At 37.8% G+C, this 19,504-nt stretch overlaps 1 protein-coding gene across 7 annotated transcripts in view; it reads left to right on the top strand.

Annotated features, from left to right (window-relative positions):
* Window positions 1-212: 212 nt before the first annotated feature.
* The window catches only part of MARK1 (microtubule affinity regulating kinase 1), a 166,563-nt gene continuing 147,271 nt past the window's right edge, over window positions 213-19,504 (top strand). For 6 of the 7 annotated variants that reach the window (XR_011163994.1, XM_069066002.1, XM_069065999.1 and 3 more), the window contains exon 1: window positions 213-338. Coding sequence is in view for 6 of the 7 variants with exons in the window: in XM_069066002.1 (XP_068922103.1) it covers window positions 288-338 (51 nt within the window). In the remaining variant the exon portion in view is untranslated. Of the gene's footprint in view, window positions 339-7,070; window positions 7,220-19,504 lie in introns of all 7 variants that reach the window. The other variant, XM_069066000.1, reaches the window with a different exon arrangement.

Genomic DNA, 19,504 nt, shown 5'->3' with positions numbered 1-19,504 from the left:
TCCCTCCCCGCTCCTGACACCCGCCCTCCTCCCTTCGTCCTACCCCGCCCCCCCGCCCATCGCCGTCGCTCTCGTTTCCCGACGCCGCGGGAAGCGGCTTCTCTCCCCCATCGCTCCCTCGTCCTCCCTTTCCCCCGCCTGCCCGCCCTGGGCCGCGCACTGCGGGCCGGCCCGCTTCCCGCCCCCTCCAGTCCGTCCCGCCCCCCGCGCTCCCCGCCTCCCTCCCTCCCCGGCTGGGCAGCCGAGACCCCGGAGCGACCCCGCGGCGGCCGCCGCGCCCGCACAAAATGTCTGCCCGGACGCCATTGCCGACCGTGAACGAGCGGGACACGGAGAATGTGAGTAAAGCGGCGCGTCCCCCCCCCCCCCCCCCCCCGCCCCCGCCGCGCCCCCCCCAGCCGCGGGCCCGGCCTGCTGGAGCCCAGAGCCCGCGGTCCCCATCCTCCTCCCCGCCCCCCTCCCAGCGCGGGGCCGGGGGTGGGGGGGAGGGAGGTGCGGTGGGTGGCTACGGGTCCCCTCCCCCATCGAGGCCGGGGGCAGAACCCACGCTGCTAATGTAGGGGCGGAGGGGGCGATGGCAGCGAGGGGAGGAGGAGGAGGAGGAGATGGCAGGCTCCTCTCCCCAGCCAGCGGAGGCAATGAGACCGGCTTTATTTATGCCTCTGCATCTGATCGCGCGAGCCTCGGCTTTCCCGTGGCACACCCCACTGCTGCTCTCCCCTCTCGGACCCTCTCCTCATCCTCCCTGGTCCCGCCACCCTCCGTCGCCCCATGACTCTGCTTTTTGCAACATTGGCTCTTTACTTTTTTATTCGGGGAGGGGGAGACGAAGAGTGGAGCCAAGGGCAGAGGTGGACGAGGGCCGTTTGTCTGTGCGTTTGTGTTTATCTTGGTGTGAGGCTTTGGGGCTGAAATGAGCAGAATAAAAAAAAAACAACAACCAACCAACCCAGCTTCCCCGGCCTTGGGATTAGGGCAGAAGGGTTTAAAGCCTTATAAAGCCAAGGGTGCTTTCTTCTCATCAAGTTGGTAGATGATTCTGGGCAGGTTTTACTTTAAATACCTCTCCTCCCCTGGTATGTTACTAGGGTGCTGGTCAGTAAGGGGAAGGGTTTTCAGTTGTCACTGCTGTGCCTTTGAACAAATAGCCCTCAGGAATATTTATGAAGATGCAGCCTTCTCTGAGCATTTGAATTCTTAAACAACCCAGAGAATCAGTAGTAACTGACGTCTCCTTAAAAAAAAAAAAATTGATGTTCCTCCTTAAGATTTTGATTGAAACAATAAAAAGCCAAAAACTAATGATGGCATTTAAAATCGGGCTTTTCCCTATTGAAATATGAATGGCATTTAAAATAGGGCTTGATTCTTTGCCTGTTTCTGGGGAATATAAAGTCTTACCTGCTTTCTGGAGACTTTGATAGTCTAGGTAACTAGTTGGCACTTCACAGCCCTTAAATCACGAACAATTTAGTAAATTTTTAGACAAAAGATGTGAGATTAGAGATTTAAGTGAATTCTTGAAGCACTTGAGTAGGATTATAGATTTTACAGCCTGAGCTTTCGGGGTACATAACTATTTTAAGATACAGAAATTTCAGCAAAATAACATTATAAGCCATAGCAGTGACTATAGTCTCAGGAGTTTTTGTTCTTACCTCAAATCTGGGATAACAAATATATTATAGAACTGCTGATATTTAAAATTTTTGATTTTAAAAATTATATCATTAGTGGCTTTGTTTTTATATAATTTGTAAGTCACTTTTGAATCAAAGTAAGCCATAAGGGTAGAGGGGAAAAGGTAGAAAATATACGATATGCTTTCTTTAGTTGTCTCAGTTGTTAGAGGTTAGTTGTAAAGCATAGTGGCATCAAAATACTTCTTCACTTCCCCTTTATTGATGCTTATGAATGAAAGGTAAGATAGGATGAATAGTGTATATTTACGTCTATTAATTTTCTTTTGAAGATAATGATTTTCTCCTAGTGTTTGAGCAAATTTTTGCTATTTCTTTCTTGAAAGAATCATCATTGTATGCAACCCTTGCTGGAAATGTGCTAGTATATAGAATCATCTACCAAAGAATCAGAGCAGAATGTAATATGTATAAAGGCAAGGAAAAATATTTTTCAATTAAGCCAGAATTATGATAATTGTATGAATGTAAATTTTTAGTCCACGATAATTGCTTACTACGTGCTAAGCACTTTGATAGGTGCTAGAGACACAAAGACAGAAGTGAAACATTTTCTTAACTCAAGGAGCTTACATTTTAAGGGGAAGACAACATTTCATGTATAGACATATGCAAAGCAGCTAACCTTGGAGGGGTAGGTAGTAGCAGCTGGGGAAGTAGGCCTCCTGTTAAAGGTGCCTCTTGAGCTGAGTTGTGAAGAAAACCAGGGATTCCAAGTGGCACTGGTGAAAGGTGAGGAGAGAACATTCCAGGAATGGGGGACAACCACTGCAAAGTCAAGGACAACAGGAGATGAAAATTGTATTATATGTGATGTGTGAGGAATCATACAGGGAGTTTTTAAAGTTCCTTGGATGGGGAATATAAAAAATCTAGAAAGGTTAGCTGCTGAAAAAATACTCATTTGAAATGAATATAGTTGAAAACTGTTTATGAATTTTTTTTTCCTTTTTTGAGTAGTTATCTTTATCTGGGTCCTAAAGCATCATTCTAGATATAATTGATTTTCCTTACTTTTCTGGTTTTTATTCTATCTCTAAAGACAGTACTAAATACTAAATCACAGTACTTATTCCCTCACAGTTATTCAGTGCCTGTTAATATGCCCTGCACCTAGTAAAGTGTTTTCAGCCAAAGAAGAGTAAAGTACTAGTACCTTCTTTTAACATGCATTTGCCAGGAGGCAGGTAGGTGACATAATGGATGGAATCCTGGACTTGGAATGAAGATAACGTGAATTCAAATTCTTTCTTTGACATTTGGTAGCTGTGTGACCCTGGGCAAACCTCTTAACCTCTCTCTGACTGGCTTTCCTCATCTGTAAAATGGGGGTTATAATAGCATCTACTTCCCAAGTTTGTTGTGAGGCTAACTCAAATTACACATTACACAGATTACGCAAAATACACGTGTATATAATACCAAGATTAAGCATATCATGATATGCTTTCTTCAAAGGTCTCAGTTGATAATAGAGGCTACTTGTAAAGTAGAGTGGCATGCAAACTAGAAAGCATCTACTGATTAATAATAGTCTTAGGCATGAACTTACCTTGTATATATTTTAAATTCACTTATATGTACCAACTTGTTTTCCCCTTCTAAGGTACTTTCTCAAGAGCAGGTCTGTTTCCTTTTTATCTTTGTATCCCCAGTTCCTCAAAGATTGTAAGCTTAATAAATGCTTGTCAGTTGATTTTTTTTATTTTTTGAGGCAATAGAGATTAAGTGATTTGCTAATCACATAGCTAGTAAGTGTCTGAGGCTGAATTTGAACTTAGGTCCTCCTTGACTCCAGGGTGGATGGTCTGTCTGAGGCTCTATCAGTGGATTACTTCTTGTCTTTAAGGAACCTAAAATTTAGTTGGAAGATCAGGCCAGGATAACAAAACAATTAATGTGCAATACCAGAATATATAATTAAGTACGTAAACTATTTTAAGATAGAATGTGAGAAGCATTAATGAGGATTGTTAAATGAACTTGTTTTTTCCATCTCCCAGTAACTGGTAGTAAACTTACTCCATTCTTAACCTATCTTCACCATTGAGCTAGAATAGCAAGCTAATTTGGCAGTTAACATATTAATATTGGCACAATTAGTCAAATTTGCCTTTCAATAATAGTTTTTACTTGAAATTGTTTATTTTTCAAAGTGTTTCGGAGAAATCTTCCCACCATGTGAATAAACATTAAAAACAATAACAAAAAACCCCTCTTCCCTCAACCTTTGTAAAGAGTAAGGTCAGTAACTGGTAATTTTATTTAGTCTTTGAAGATGAAATGAAAATAATAAAGATACTTGGACATTTTGTCATCATTTGCAACATAAACAATTATTTTTTTAGATATGTGTATGAGTGTGAAATTTTTACAGTATGCATCCCTGTGAACCAAAGAAGATTGAGAGAATTTTTTTTCTTTGGGAACAGTGTGTATATACTTTTCAAAGAATATTTAGTTTAAGGACCCATGTGCATATTTATTCTAATAATTCTCTGAATGATTAAATACAATTATGCCATTACTGATTTCTCATTTGGTGAAACACTTAACATCGAGTAATTTTTAAAACAAATTACTTGTAATAGAACTCAGCTATGCAAAATATTTTATTTTACTAATTTTTTGTAGTGAATATTTGCAAGATTTGTTTTTTACTGTTTTGTCAGTTAAAATTTGAACAATTGCAATCCCAACTCCTATAGTACTAGTAAAATTGTATGTTGATAATTTAAGATTAAAAAATCTTCAGTCATTTAAAAAAATCAAACCAAATTTTTGTTAATATACATTTTATATATTTGAGATACTCAGACATTTTTACATATGGCCAAGACAAGGAAAACTGTTACTGGAATACTTTTGGAGCAGTTTTAAAACTTATATTCGTATTGAGTTTCTAGAGAATATTTGCTGATGTATAAGCCATTAATAGTTGCGTGATGGATCTTAACTATTGAAGGATCAAGGAAACAAGGAGACTCTTTAGTACATGTATTATATAGTGAAAAATTATATGTAAGCAGCACTTCCTTTGTCATCATAGACCCCCAATCATTCACCTCTCTGTTCACTACTGTATTGCCTCTTTTCTTCCCCTAAATGATTTTAAAGAACAGATAAAATTGTACCAGGCCATTTCCATATAGAAGTAGACAACATGTTATACTAATTCCCATCCATTCTTTTGTTTGAACTGTTATTCACCTCTGAACCTCAGATGCAGATCCTACTCCTATTTTGAGATTTAGCTTAACTCTTTCATCCTCCCCCAAACCTTCCATCAATAATTTAAGTGTATAATGACGATACAAAAATAAAACTAAAACAGCCCTTCACTCAAGGTGGTTATAATCTCTCTGTGAGCAATACATACACACATTCTGTCTATAGGCATATGCATATATATGCACACATATACATATACCGAGAGAGAGAGTTACATACAAAATAGTTTTTAGATCATTTTGGGAGAAGTCACTAGTGCGTGAGAGTGAAATGTTGAGGTTGTAAGTTGGGGTGATTGGATAAATGAAGTGTTTCAAGGTATCCCTTTTCAAATCTTCTAGTCTGGTTACCTTGTTGTGAAAAGAGGAGAAAGGTATTTTCCTTTATCTCCCAGGTTACTCATTTTTCTCTTTGTTTTGTTTGAGCATTTCCAGCTTGGAATTTTGGCAGGTAATTGGCTGATTTGTTAAGTTATAGTATTTTGGGGTGTGATTTGTAGGGAGGGGGATGCTTTGATTTTGGTATACTTTTCAATATAGTCAAATTTGATTTGACAGTTGAGAATGTGGGAGGTGCCAGTTAGTTAAAAAAAAAAAATTCAATTTAATTAAGTTCTACTTTACACTGGAGTATCATACCAAAGGTGAATCACCATGGTAATTGGTAATCAGGATTAGAGAAGCTAGTAATAAATATGGAAATCTGAAGTTGCCAAAGTTATCCAATGAATCACTTTTGGGAGCACAGAGCCCAGCTTGGGACCACCGAGAGTATAATGAAGCCAAGTATATATGGATTGGGCAAAAGACCTAAGAAAGAGTTATCATATCTTTGGACTTCTAAACTGCTTACCTATTCTGTCCCAATATTTTCTGAAAAGTGTTTTCAAATCTCATTATACTCTTAGTATAATTTTATTTGCTGTGTTTGATATAGTGGCAACTCTAGATTTAGATTTCTGTCACTGTATTGCTCAACTGTTCTAATAAGTACTTTGTGTTTTGCTGCTTCCCTTTCTCTAGAATGGTGAATGTAGGAAAGAACCCTGAGCTGAGAATATGGTTGTATTACTGTGTCCAGCTGTGTCATTTCTAAATTGGTAGGACCTTAGGAAAATCATTGTGTTTGTTCTTTCCTGAAAGCATAGATTTGTTCAGTCTTTTAGTCCACATTGATCTTCCCATTTCCTTAGCATTTTATTACCTATATTTCTCATTTTGTCACTAATAATTACCTCCTTTGTCACTTCAGTAATAGCTCTATAAAGGAAGTATTCAAATAGCATTTTTTTTTTTTTTTGGTCAGAAACTTTGTTACTAGGAGTTTAAAAAAATAAAATTGAAATAGCAAGCATTTTACATACATTATCTTAATTAAGCCTGAAAAAACCCTGTGAAGTGTAGAGTTTTAATTTAATTTAATGATTATTTTTATTAATTTAAAAATATGGCTACTTAGGATCAATAAAGCTATCGTTTATTAAGCACCTCCTGTTTTCCAGGTACCGGAAGGAAGGCAAAAACAAACATACAGGGGCAGCTAGGAGGTGCAGTGAATAGAGCACCATCCCTGGAGTCAGAAGGATCTGAGTTCAAATCCAGTCTCAGACACTTAACACTTAACTAGCCATGTGACCTTGAGCAAGTCACTTAACCCCAATTGTCCTGCCCTCCCCCTCCAAAAAAAGCAAAACCAAAAAAAAACCCCCCCAACACCAAACATATACTCTCACTAACCAGCACCCACTGCTTTCAGGGACCCTAAAGACAACATGCGAACAACCATTTACAAACAAAATATAGACAAGATAAACTGAGGGTAATCTTAGAGGAAAGGCACTGAGATTAAGTTTCACTGGAAAAGGCTTCTTGTAGAAGCTGGAACTTCACGATTTGAAAGAAATCAGGGAAGCCAGGTGGTAAAGAGAAGGGAGAGAGTGTTCTAGATATGGAGATTACCAGTGAAAACACTCTGGTGAAAAGATGGAGTGATGTGTGTGAAGAACAGCAAAGGAGGTCATTGTCACCAAATTCCATAGTAAATAAAGGGGAATAAATTATAAGAAAACTGAATAATTGAAAGGGGCCATGCTATAAAGTGCTTTGAATGCCAAACAGAGAACTTTCTGTTTGATTGCAGAGGCAATAAGGAGCTAGTGGAGTTTATTGAATTGGGGAAGAGGGGGGTCCACATGGCCTTCCCTCCCTCAAATCAAAGTCAACTGCAAGTCATGTCATCATTTCCCTCATACCATGACCCTCTTTGAAAATGAAGGACGAACACAACTTGTGAGTAGACCGAACTGCCTGAATGGGTACTCAGCTAGTTGGGTAACTCAGCTTGTCTTTTCCCTCTCCCTCTCCTCCTCAGAGTAAGGTAAATTTTTATGATCAGAAGCTGCCTGCTTAACTTGGGATTTCCTGGCTAGATCCTCCCTGCTTCCTTCTTTCTCTCTCTCTCTTTCTTCCTTCCTTCCTTTCTTGCTTTCTTCTATCACAAACCTTAAATCCATAGATTAAAAAAAAAAAGCTCATAGATTGGACTGCAGTAGGTCCCTGTCGAAGCTCCACTTAATGACTGTATTTTGTGCTCTTTTGTTTTCTCTTTGGAACAGCAACCCTGAGGGTCTTCCTCTCCCAGCTTGATTTTTTTCTCTAATTAAAGGGGCCATCCTTTGACTTACTTCTTAAAGAGTCCTATTTACTGAATGGGGCTACCTCACTCTAAGTGAGTAGTGAAAAGGCCTTATCCTAAAAGGGCCAGGGTCTCCCATTGCGTCCTGAGTCATCTCCATTCATCCTAATGAATGTCTGATTGTTGGACCCAGATGACTCTGAGGAGAAAGTGAGGCTGGTGACCTTGCACAGCCCTCCCTCCCTCAAATCAAAATCAACCGCAAGTCATGTCATCATTTCACTGATGCCATGGTCCTCTTCAAAAATGAAGGATAAATGCAACAACCTGTGTTGTAGGAAGATTAATCTGACAGATTGAAGGGGGGAGGATAGATTGGAATGATCACATAATTATTAGTAAGACTCAGGGAGGATTTAAACATGGTCTTCCTGTCTCTTTAAGTCCAACACTTGAATTTTTATTTACCTCCAGGATGCTCCAAAAGGGGAAAATGGTATGAAAGTATTAAATGAAAAATACTAAAATAAGACCTTTAGTGCTGAGATTGAGAGATGGCATGGATTAGTGGACAGAGGGCAAGCTACCCTTAGATTTTGGATACCCCAGGCAACAATTATTGATTGGAATCAATAAAGGGAATTTCCTCTTTATGACAAAACACAAAAACACACGGAGTCTATCACTATATTGTTCAAATGGGAAGGAACCTCAGACATGGCCCAGTCTTCCTCATTTGAGAGAGAAGGAAACAGAAAACCAGAGTGTTGATAAATTAGCCACAGAACCTAATAAGTTAATGGCAAAGGCAGGATTAGAACTCAAGTCTTCTAACACCTTCTCCTGCTGCTTTATCTTCCTCATTTTTCTTCAATAACCATTTGTGGACTGAACAGCATTGTTGGATCAATGTCATTGTTCCTTCAGCTCAGTGCATGTTTTTCTTTTCATGATTTATAACTGGGCAAAATTGCCTATAATGCACTACTTGACAATTTTAAGAACTCTAGTATGTATGTATGTGTGTATGTGTTATATATGTGTATGTTCATATACTATAATGTATCTGGCACGTAGCACTTGAAATGTGTTAACTGTATGTGTATATAAAGTGTGTATATACTGGTATGTGTGTATATGCTATATATTTGTATTTATTTTCCTAATGTTCATTTGACAAAGACATTATCTTTCCTTTTCCAGGTAAGGTTCCTTAGCTTTCCCAGGAGGGAGGAGAGAGGACAATGACAGAACACTTCTGTCCCTAACCCTCAGGCAATGTAAGCTACAGGTCCTAGCAGAGGCTTGTAATCTCAGACCTCCCTTAAAAAAAGAGTATTCTTTTATCTTCTTTAAACCTCTTAGTATCTACCAGGTGGATAGCACTATATAGACAATATTAACAAATTCCCTTATCCTAACTAACTTCTATTATGAAGGAACCAAGTTTTCAGAAGATCCCTTAGTCAAAAGCTTAACTGAAGGGAAGTTTATTGAAACTCTCCTGTGTCGGGGCGGCCAGGTAGCACAGCGAGTAAGAGCACCGGCTCCAGTGTTGGGACGACCTGGAGATCGAATTCCGGGCTCAGACACTCAGTACCACACCCAGAAATAACTGGCCCTGTAACCTTGAGCAAGTTACTTAACCCTGAATGCTTAAAAAAAACAAACAAAAAAACTCTCCTGTGTCTTGTGCATATCTTAAACAAATAGATGAAAAGTTCTCTAAGGATAGGGACCATGCTGGTATTTTTCACCCCTTCCACAGCACAGGTATAGTAGGGAATGATGGATGTTGAATAAATGCTTGATTATCTCTGTCTGTAGATATTTATATATATATATATATATATATGTATTTTGAGAGAGAGAAAAATAATAGCTGCTTAACTAAACCAAAATTCAAGGATAGTTGTGATAACTGCATTAAAATATGAAGAAAAGCCTTTAAAAAATCTTATATTTGAAGTGAAATATTAAAAAATAGTTTTTATGGCCTTCTGAAGTGTTGTTTTCTGTATGAAATTTTGGGGGAAAATTTAATTTTTTTCTAGGTTTATTTACATTTTTATTGGACTTTTTCATAATGTTGACATCAAGATTAATGGTCTAGTTATCACAATAAAGCGTTATCTTTTGGAACACCAGATGAAGTAAGAATTGATTTTTTTTTAACTAAAGGTTTATCTAGAAATCAAGAAACAAAAATATATTTAAATTTAATCTAGTAACTTAAAATTCAGATGCCCGTTTTGCTTTGTGTATATTGAGACTAATGTGAGATTTTTGTGGGTAAAGAGGGGGGGAGTTAGATGCTTTTGAGGATTAAAAACATAACTTGTATATAATTAAGACTTGGATCTTATTAAAATTACTTTGAAGTTTGCATAGTTCGTTTTTAATAGGTACTTAATCTTTTTAAAAATTATGTCCTCAGTTAAACTTTTAAAGTGTAATGTTCAATAATTTGGTCTCCAGAAATATTAAATGCTATAATTTGTAAAGCACCAAATGTGGTCTTGAGTAAATGTTTACATAATCTTTATCCATAATAATTGGCCTGTTGGTTTAGGATAATAGATTTAGACCTGGAAATGACCTTAGAGGTCTTTTAGTCCAGCCTTTTTATTTTAAAGGGAAATGAGGAACTGAGACCCAGAGGGTAAATGACTTGTCTATGTTTACACAAGTAAGTAGCAGAGCCAGGGTTTAACTTAGGATTTAATATGGAGTCCTGATTCCATATTTCCTGATCTTTTCACAACACCATGCCTTTCATTGATGTTTTGTTTTTATAGAAGTTAGTATGAGAATCTTAGAGTATAAAAATGTCTCTTGGTTATTCCAGTTGAGATTTATAAAACCATGTATATTTTTCAAAGTATAAAAAGTATTTTGAAGTTAACAAACATTATCCCTTTTATGCAAACTATAGTATAGTTATAATATAGTACAGCTTGAGAGGTAGGTGCCTCAGACACTTATAACACCCACATCCACACACTCACACCCACACACACACACAAACTAGCTGTGTAACCTTGGGCAAGTTACTTAATCCCAATTGCCCTCCAAAAAAGCAAAAAAAAAAAAAAAAGGACTTTTGATAGTTATTCTGTTGGAACTGGTCTCTCTAAAGTAACCATTGATCTCTTTTTTTAAAACAAATAATAAATTTTTTCAGTTAACAAATAGCTATTTTTTTTCTTCCTTTCATGCTTCTGCCCTCCCCCCACAGGAAAAAAGAAAAACAAAATTCATGTAACAAATGTGCAGTTAAGCAAAACACATTCCTGTATTGATCATTTCAGAATATAGGTCTCATTCTGCATCCTGAATACAGCAGGATAGGTAGCATGTTTTATCATGACCTCCGGAGTCATGGGTGATCATTATTCAGTGTTCTTTCAAAGTTATTTTTCTTTAAAGTGTTGTTATCATTATATAATTGTTCTTCTGGTTCTGCTCATTTCCCTCTGTTTCAGTTCATACAAGCCTTCCCAGGTTTCTCTGATAAGAAGTTTGTCCCTTTTATAATTTCTTACAGCATAATAATAATATGCCATTACATTTGTTTGGCTATTCTTTAATTGACAGATACCCCCTTAATTTCTAGGGCTATTGAAGCATGAAAAGAGCTGTTAAGGATGTTTTTTGGTTTTAGGTTTTTTTCCCCTCCCTCATCTTTTACAACTGTGGCCTGGCATTCCATAAAATATCCATCAAGGATTTATGTAATCCTAGACAGGTCATTTCATCTGACTGTGCCTTATAGTTTTCTTGTCTGTAAAATGAGTGTTGCACTCCATGCCTTCCAAGACTCTTTCCACTTTAAATCTATGACCCTGTGATCCTAGGTCATCTCCTTTCTGGGCCTTGGTTTCTTTATCTATTAAGTGAGGAGTTTGGATGTGATGAACCCTAAGCTTTTTCCAGCTGTAAATCTCTGTTCCTGTGATTCTGTGACTGTCCATCCAAACTGGCTTATAAGCTGTCCTCACATTTGACATTCTCCCTTCTCCATGCCTTGTCACTAGATGTTCATGAGCCTTGGATATACTTTTCTCCCAAGAGACAGAAGGCCTATTAGAATTCCTAGCTTTTTGCATAGTTCATTTTGGGTATTACTTCCTGTGTGAATTACCTCTCCTGCTCCCCTCAACCCACTTCTCTGTCTCTCTCCACTACCATCATTCACTCGGTCTCTCATCCTTTCCCTTTTGGGTTCATGCACTGTATCTTTTTCATATATCTTTTCTGTGTCCTTTGTTCTAGTTGTTTCCATTACTGTAATATATTCCATTCTAATACAAGATCTCATTTCTAGCTATTGGGATTAATGGTTTCCTCACAAGACATGCTGCTTCTATTTCCCTCCTTTTCTTTCTAGTTTGTACTTTGTATCGGTGCAGAAATAATCTTTCTTATGCATAAATCAAAATACTGGTTGGACCAGATGACCTCTGATTACCTGTCTTGTGTATTCAAGCACAACTTTAATTATTACTCCTTCACCCAAAAATATTCATTGGCTTCCAGTTCCTTATTGAATAAAGTACCTTCACATCCTGACCTCATGAAGCATTTTGATACTTCTCTAATGTTTTTGTCATGTGTTATAGTTATTGTGTATTTTATTAGCTATCTAGTGGATTGTAATCTCCATGGGGGTTGGTGTGGAACACTATAAAAAGAATTAGGTTCAGTGTTAGAACACTGAGGTTTGAATTCTGCCTGCCAGCTACTACCTGTATGAATTTACAATGGAAAGAACCCTTGATCTGGAGGTCTTTAATGACCTCTGATAGCCTTTGTGTCTGACACTGTACTACCTGTGTGACCTTGGGCAGTTATGTTTAATCTCTTTGGACCTGAGTTTCCTTATCTATTGAATGAGGGAGTTGGATTAAGTGACCTTTAAGGTTTCTTCGAGCTCTTAAGTCTCTGACTTCCCAATGGAATGTATCTTGTTTAAACTTTGTCTCTACCCCACTGCCTAGTTATGTACCATCACACTAAAAGCACCTGGTAAGAAATGTGTTGAATAAATGAACCCACCTTTTTAAAAAATTTTAGAACCTCTAAATTTTTGATAAGCAGAATACCCAATTTTTGTTATGAATTATGAGTTCATTCTCTTCTAGTTTTAACCTCATTAGAAAGACATTTTTATTTGTTTCCAAAAATGATACTTAATGGTCACATATATCATCTTTCTAGTTTTTCTCAGTGCAGTTATAGGGGAGTTTTACCTTGGCCAGTATTATTTAAGAGCAATTTAATTTTGAAACATTCAGATTTCACTACCTTTTCAAAGTAAAAACAGAATAACAATAGTTGTGCTTGAATACACAGACAAGTATCAGAGATTATGTGGTACAATCAATATTTAGCAGTAGTGATCAAAGTAGGAGGAATAGAGTAAACCTAGTAAGATGTAGTTTTTTTTTATTGTATAGCTTTTCACTTTAGTGAAGATGGGTCATATGCAAAGAACAGAGCTGTTTATTGAGGCTTGAATATTTTTTTTTTGCTTGTGTGTGAAAGCATTTTAACTCCAGTATGGGAGAGGAAAGATTTGTTCTATAATTTTTAAGGAACAGGTAGATAAGGATTTGGAATTATAACTGGTCCTAATGGAGATCTTCACAGTGGAGTAGATATTCTTTCTTATTTAGTATTCACTTTAAAATGGGGTAGCAAGTAGATAGAGCACTGGACCCCAGTCCAGAGTCCCAAGTTCAATTCCATCACTGACACATAATAGTTTTATGACTTTGCCAGTTACTTATGCTGAGTCTATATTCTCATCTGCAAAATGGTAAAAATAATATATGTGTTGCTATTGGGCCTAAATAAATAGCACAGCAGTTTACATATGCTAGCTTTAATGTGCTATGTACATTTCAGTAGTTATTATACTGATAAACTTCATATATAGCCCGTCTACTGCATGCCACAGTCTGGATAGTGATTGTTCTTTTTCTAGTTATTCCCCCTTCCCTGGTGTATAGTCAAGCCAAAATCTTTGAATGATTATGAATCTCATCTGGTATATTCTGCAGTATGGTAGAGTTTGACACAGTTGGTATAATGTTATCATCAAACTGGAGCATCTGGATTACCTTGCCATAGGGAATCCTTCCGTGACTTGGGCTCTGAACTATATACCCTCTGTGATGGTAGTGTCTGTGTTTTATTTTGTTTCCCTGTTTTTGTCTTAATATTAATGATAAGTGTTGAACAAGCTCTCCACCCAGTACTTCTTTCACCCTCTTCCATGTCTTTTCATGGTTCAAGGAATCTTGTGTAATTTTGAAGTGTGTGTGTGTGTATGTGTGTATGTGTATATGTATATGGCTGACACTTTGTTGGAGAAGAGCCCTTAAAGTGGCATATTGCTAGAATTGGAAACAGAGTTGATGCCTGTTGATTGCAATGGAATATTACAGTGCTGTAAGAAATGATGAATGTGATGCATACAAAGAAGCATGGAAATATTTACAGAGTCTGGTGCAGAGTAAAGAAAGAACAGCCAAGATAACAATATGAACAGTTACAATGTTGTAAATGGAAAGAGCAACTACAAAACATTCAGAAGTAAAATTTGCAACATTACAAAGAACAGGCATGGTTACAAAGAAAAGACATGAGAACACAGCTCCACCTCATTCTCTTGTAAATGTAAGATGTCCACAGGTATGGTACATTGCATATTATTTCAGATGTTTTGATGTATTAAGTTTTCCTGATATTTTTGTCTTTTTCTCTCATTCCCTTCCTTAAAAATGATTAATTTTTATATGAGATGGCTGTCTGGCAGGGGGAAGGAAGAAGGATACTGGGGGAAATTCTGGAAATGTTAAAACCAAAAGATAACAGTACAGTGGTTTATCAGAAAAGGTAGCACTTTGCTCACCAAATCAAATGGTTTATGTGGTCAAACAGTAAGCAGAGTGGGTTCTTGTTTCCTCTATATCAGTGACTTGTATAAAGATGTCATCTGTTACTGTGTAGTGTTCCTTTAAAAAGCCTTTCTGTTTTTTTAATTTTAATTTTTTTTTTAAAGTAATTGGGGTTAAGTAACTTGCTCAAGATTACATGGCCAGGTGTTTCTGGGTGGATGCTAAGTGTCTGAGCCTGGATTTGCTCCCCCAGGTCATCCCGACACTGGGGCCGGTGCTCTTACTTGCTGTGCTACCTGGCCGCCCCTTCTGTTCCTTTTTAATACTTTCATCAAGGATAACCTCGATAAATCTATATCTGTTATACTAAAATAGATAAATGATCTCCTCAATTTGGATGTTCTTTCCAGTGATGGGCATCACAACCTATCTGTACTTGTTCATCATATGGAGCTCTTCTCTTATGTCCTCCCATAAGTTTGCCGTGAGGGAACACCTCAATGTGCTGGAGGCCTTCCTTGATACTGAGAAAATACCAATGGAGTGTTTCCCTGATAGCTGTTGTCCTCAGCATGTAAGCAGGCCATCTTTTTTTTTTTTTTTTGGAGGGGGTAATGCAGGGCAGTTGGGGTTAAGTGACTTGCCCAAGGTCACATGGCTAGTAAGTGTTAAGTGTCTGAGGTCAGATTTGGACTCCAGGGCCAGTGTTCTATTCACTGTGCCACCTAGCCGCCCCAAACCATCTTCTTTAAGCCTCAAACATGGCCTGATAACCTCTTCTACTTCTATTCTTTGAAAATCTTCATTGGTTATAAGATGCAACCTGCTCATGCCCACCATGTTGCATTGCCTTCTGTGTCATAATCATTTTCAGTCCTTTAATGATTGTTGTGTTGTATATTCAGCAACCATACAATACTGGTAGAACATTAGTGCCAAAATAATGGGTCATTGTTCCAGAGAGAAATTCGGGGTCATTAAAGTAGTTTTTAATTTCCTCATGGCAATGTTCTCTTCCTCCTGTTTAATTTTCAATTGAAATTCCTTAGTATTTGTCATCTTTACCATCACAAATGATTGAAGGATGTAAAGAATACACTTTCTTCTATTGTTGTTTTTTAAAATATTTTATTCAGTGGGATCCTTTGCAAAATGGTGTCTTCTATACCATATGTGAAAATCATTCAAGATTTCTCAAAATAAAAATGAATGCCTTTCTGATTACAAATACTAGGTGAGGCATAAAACATGAACGTAAGTATGTCAAGCATGTTCACCACTATAGTGGAGGGTATACAATGCACAGTCCACATGGATAATTCAAGAGGGATTCCCGATATATGGTGAGGTCCTTCCAGATAACAATGTGCTGATTGGGGCAAGTCCTGGAATGTTGTAGAGTCTCCTGAGAGAGATCCTTAACCATTCACAATTGTTTGATCTAATTATCCACATAGGAAAAACCAGGGGATAAAAATGTCTATTGCCCAGGTTATTACATGCCTTTGTATGGAAAGAAACATCTTATGATTGGCTGAGATTCATTCCTATCCCTTAGACCTAATGTAAAAATAGCAAGTAATTCAGTAGTTGGGGAATTACACACTTGGAGCCATTTGTTGGGGACTTTTCAGAGGGGACACCACAATAGAATCAGTCTTAGTGTTGGCAGGGACCTTCAAAGTTATCTAGTTCAAACTTAACCTAAGTAGGAATCCCTTTTAAGGCACTCCTTTCAGATAATCATGCTGTGTCTCCTTGAAGACCTCAAGTGATACAGGTTCACATTCCCAACCTCAGCAGCTTATTCCACTTGTGACAGCTTTTAATTGTTGGGAAATTTACCGTATGTCAGGTTAATTTATGTCTTTTTGCAACTTCTATCTTCTGCTACTAATTCTGCCTTTTTGGGTCAGTTGGATTACGCAGAGCCTTCTGCTTGATTTCTAAGGACTCTTGATTTCCCATCACCTGTTTTTTGGACATCAGTAAAAATTTATAAAAATGAAAACAATAGAAGATAGCTCCTAGGTCTTTCCCCAAGACCTTACTTTATTAAAATTTTTATTTTTTTCAGTTTATAAAAATCTATCTTCTTTTCTCTTAACTCCCCCTCCCCAATTGAGGAAGGAAAAAAAAAAGAAAACCCGTTACAATCATATATGATCAAACAAAACAAATTCCTGCATAGATCCTGTCTAAAAAATGTCCTGGTTTGTACTCTGAGTCTATCATCTACCTCATAATCAGGAGATGGGTAGCAGTTTTCATCATGAGTCCTATAGAATTGTAGTTGATCATTGCGTTCATCAGAATTCCTAAATCTTTCAGAATTGTTTGCTTTGACAAAGCTGTTATTATATAAATTTTTTTCTAGGTTCTGTTCACTTTATCTGCATCAGTTCATGCAAGTCTTTGTAGGCTCCTCTGAAACCACTCCTGTCTTTATTTCTTTCAGCACAATAGTATTCCATCACATTTATATGACATGCTTTGTTCAGTTGATAGGTACCTTTTCAGTTTTCAAGTTTTTGTCACCACAAAAAGAGCTGCTATAAATATTCTTGTATATCCTTAGAATTTGCTGCATTTAAGACTCCTTTAATCTACCTTGCCTCTTATCCTCTTCTCTCTCTTCTCTTTCCCTCCTGCTCCTCTTTTGAGTTAAATGTATTTCTATATCTGTTTATTTTCCCTTTTGATCATTTCAGAGGTTTAAGGATCACCTCTTCCTCCCACCTCTTTCTCCTTCTTCAAATAGACTTCTGGTAATATCATTGAAACATAGCAGAACCACTCCTAGCCCTGCTGTTTAATTAGATTCACTTCATGACCACAGATGATTATAGGGTTCAGAAGAGACATATATATTATCTCTCCAGATTAAAATGTAAAGAATTTATCCTTCTTTGGGGCAGCCAGGTAGCACAGCGAGTAAGAGCACTGGCTCCAGTGTTGGGATAACCTGGGGATCGAATCCGGGCTCAGACACTTAGCACCCACCCAGAAACACCTGGCCGTGTAACCTTGAGCAAGTTACTTAACCCCAATTGCTTAGGGGCGGCCAGGTGGCTCAGTGAGTAAGAGCACCGGCTCCAGTGTTGGGATGACCTGGATCAAATCCGGGCTGGGATACTCAGCACCACACCCAGAAATAACTGGCTGTGTAACCTTGAGCAAGGTACTTAACCCCAATTGCTTAAAAAAAAAAAAGAATTTATCCTTTTTTGTTCATTTGTGTCTGACTCTTCATGACCCCCCTGGATTCTGCTGTCCATTGGATTCTCTTGGCAAGGATACTGGAGTGGTTTGCCATTTCCTTTTCCAGTAGATTAAGGCAAACAAAATTTAAGTGACTTGCCCTGGGTCACACAACTAGTAAGTATCTGAGACTGCATTGTGAACTGATGTCTTCCTGACTCCATGCTTCAGCCACTGAGTTACCCAACTGTACCCTTGTTTAGGCTCTTATGATTGTTTGCTTATGTTTACCTATTTTATAGTCCTCTTGACCCCTGTGTTTGCATTCAGAGTTTCTGTGCAGCTCTAATCTTTTCATCAGGGATGCTTGGAAATCTTTTTCATTGAAGGTAATTTTTTTCCCCTTTAGGAGTTATACTCAGCTGGGTTTTTGGTTTTGGTTATTTTTTTTGGGGGGGGGGTTAAGTTATTTTTGGTGTAAGCTTATATCCATTTGCCTTTTGGAATATTGTATTCCAAACTCTATGCTCTTTTTAATAGCAGATATTAAATCATATGTTATCCTGACTAACTTACTGACATTTGAATTTGAAAACTGTTACATTCATTGTTTTTTCTTTGAGCTGGAAGCTCAGAATTTTGACTATAATAATCTTGGGAGTTTTCATTTTGAAGTTTCTTTCAGGAGGTGACTGATGAATTCTTTTCTATTTCTAATTGCTCTTTGGTTCCAAGAAATCTGGGCAGATTTTTTTTCCCTGTCTTGATATGTTTAGACTTTTCTTTCTTTCTTTTTTAATTCTGGCTCAAGTAGGTTGATGATTCTTAAATTATTTCTCCTTGATCTTTTTCCAATATCAGTTGTTTTTTGCTGTAAGATACCTCAGACTTCTTGTATTTCTTTAGTCTTTTGACTTTTAAAAATATCGCGATTCAAGGAGCCATTGACTTCTATTCCATCCATTCTGATTTTTAAAAAATAATTAACTTATTTTTAGTTTTCAACATTCATTTCCACAAGATTTTGAGTTCCATATTTTCTCCCCATCTCTCTCCCTCCACCCCAAGTTGGCATGCATTCTGATTACCCCTTCTCCCACTTTGCCTTCCTTTCTATCACGCCCCCCTCCCCTTATCCCCTTCCTCCTTATTTTCTTGTTGGGCAAGATAGATTTCTATACCCCATTGCTTGTATATCTTATTTCCCAGTTGCATGTAAAAACAATTTTTAACATTTGTTTTTAAAACTTTGAGTTAAAATTCTCTCCCTTCTTCCCTCCCCACCCACCCTCATTGAGAAGGCAAGCAATTCAAGTTATACATGTGTAGTTATGCAAAACACTCCCATAATAGTCATGTTGTGAAAGACTAATTGTATTTCCCTCTATCGTATCCTGCCCCCCCACTTATTCTGTTTTCTCCTTTGACCCTGTCCCTTTTCAAAAGTGTTTGCTTCTGACTACCCCCTCCCCCAATCTGTCCTCCTTTCTATCATATCATCTTTATACCCCCCCATTCCCTTCCCCCTTACTTTTCCTGTAGGATAAGATGCCCAAGTGACTGTGTATGTTATTCCCTCCTTAAGCCAAATCCAGTGAGAGTAAGGTTTGCTCATTCCCTTTCACCTTCCACCTCTTCTCCATTGTGAAACCTTTTTCTTGCCTCTTTTATGTGAGATAATTTATCCCATTCTATCTCTTCCTTTCTCCTCCTAATATATTCCTCTCTCACCCCTTAATTTTATTTTTTAGATATCATCCCTTCATATTCAACTCACCCTGTGCCTTCTATCTATCTATCTATCTATCTATCTATCTATCTATCTATCTATCT

This window comes from Petaurus breviceps, unplaced genomic scaffold (genome assembly GCF_028583685.1).
Source record: "Petaurus breviceps papuanus isolate PSGF00001 unplaced genomic scaffold, PetGlider_PUasm1.0 90702, whole genome shotgun sequence".
Lineage (NCBI taxonomy): Eukaryota > Metazoa > Chordata > Mammalia > Diprotodontia > Petauridae > Petaurus > Petaurus breviceps.
The sequence above is the reverse complement of the archived record's forward strand: the minus strand, read 5'-3'. Positions and strand labels throughout refer to the sequence as shown.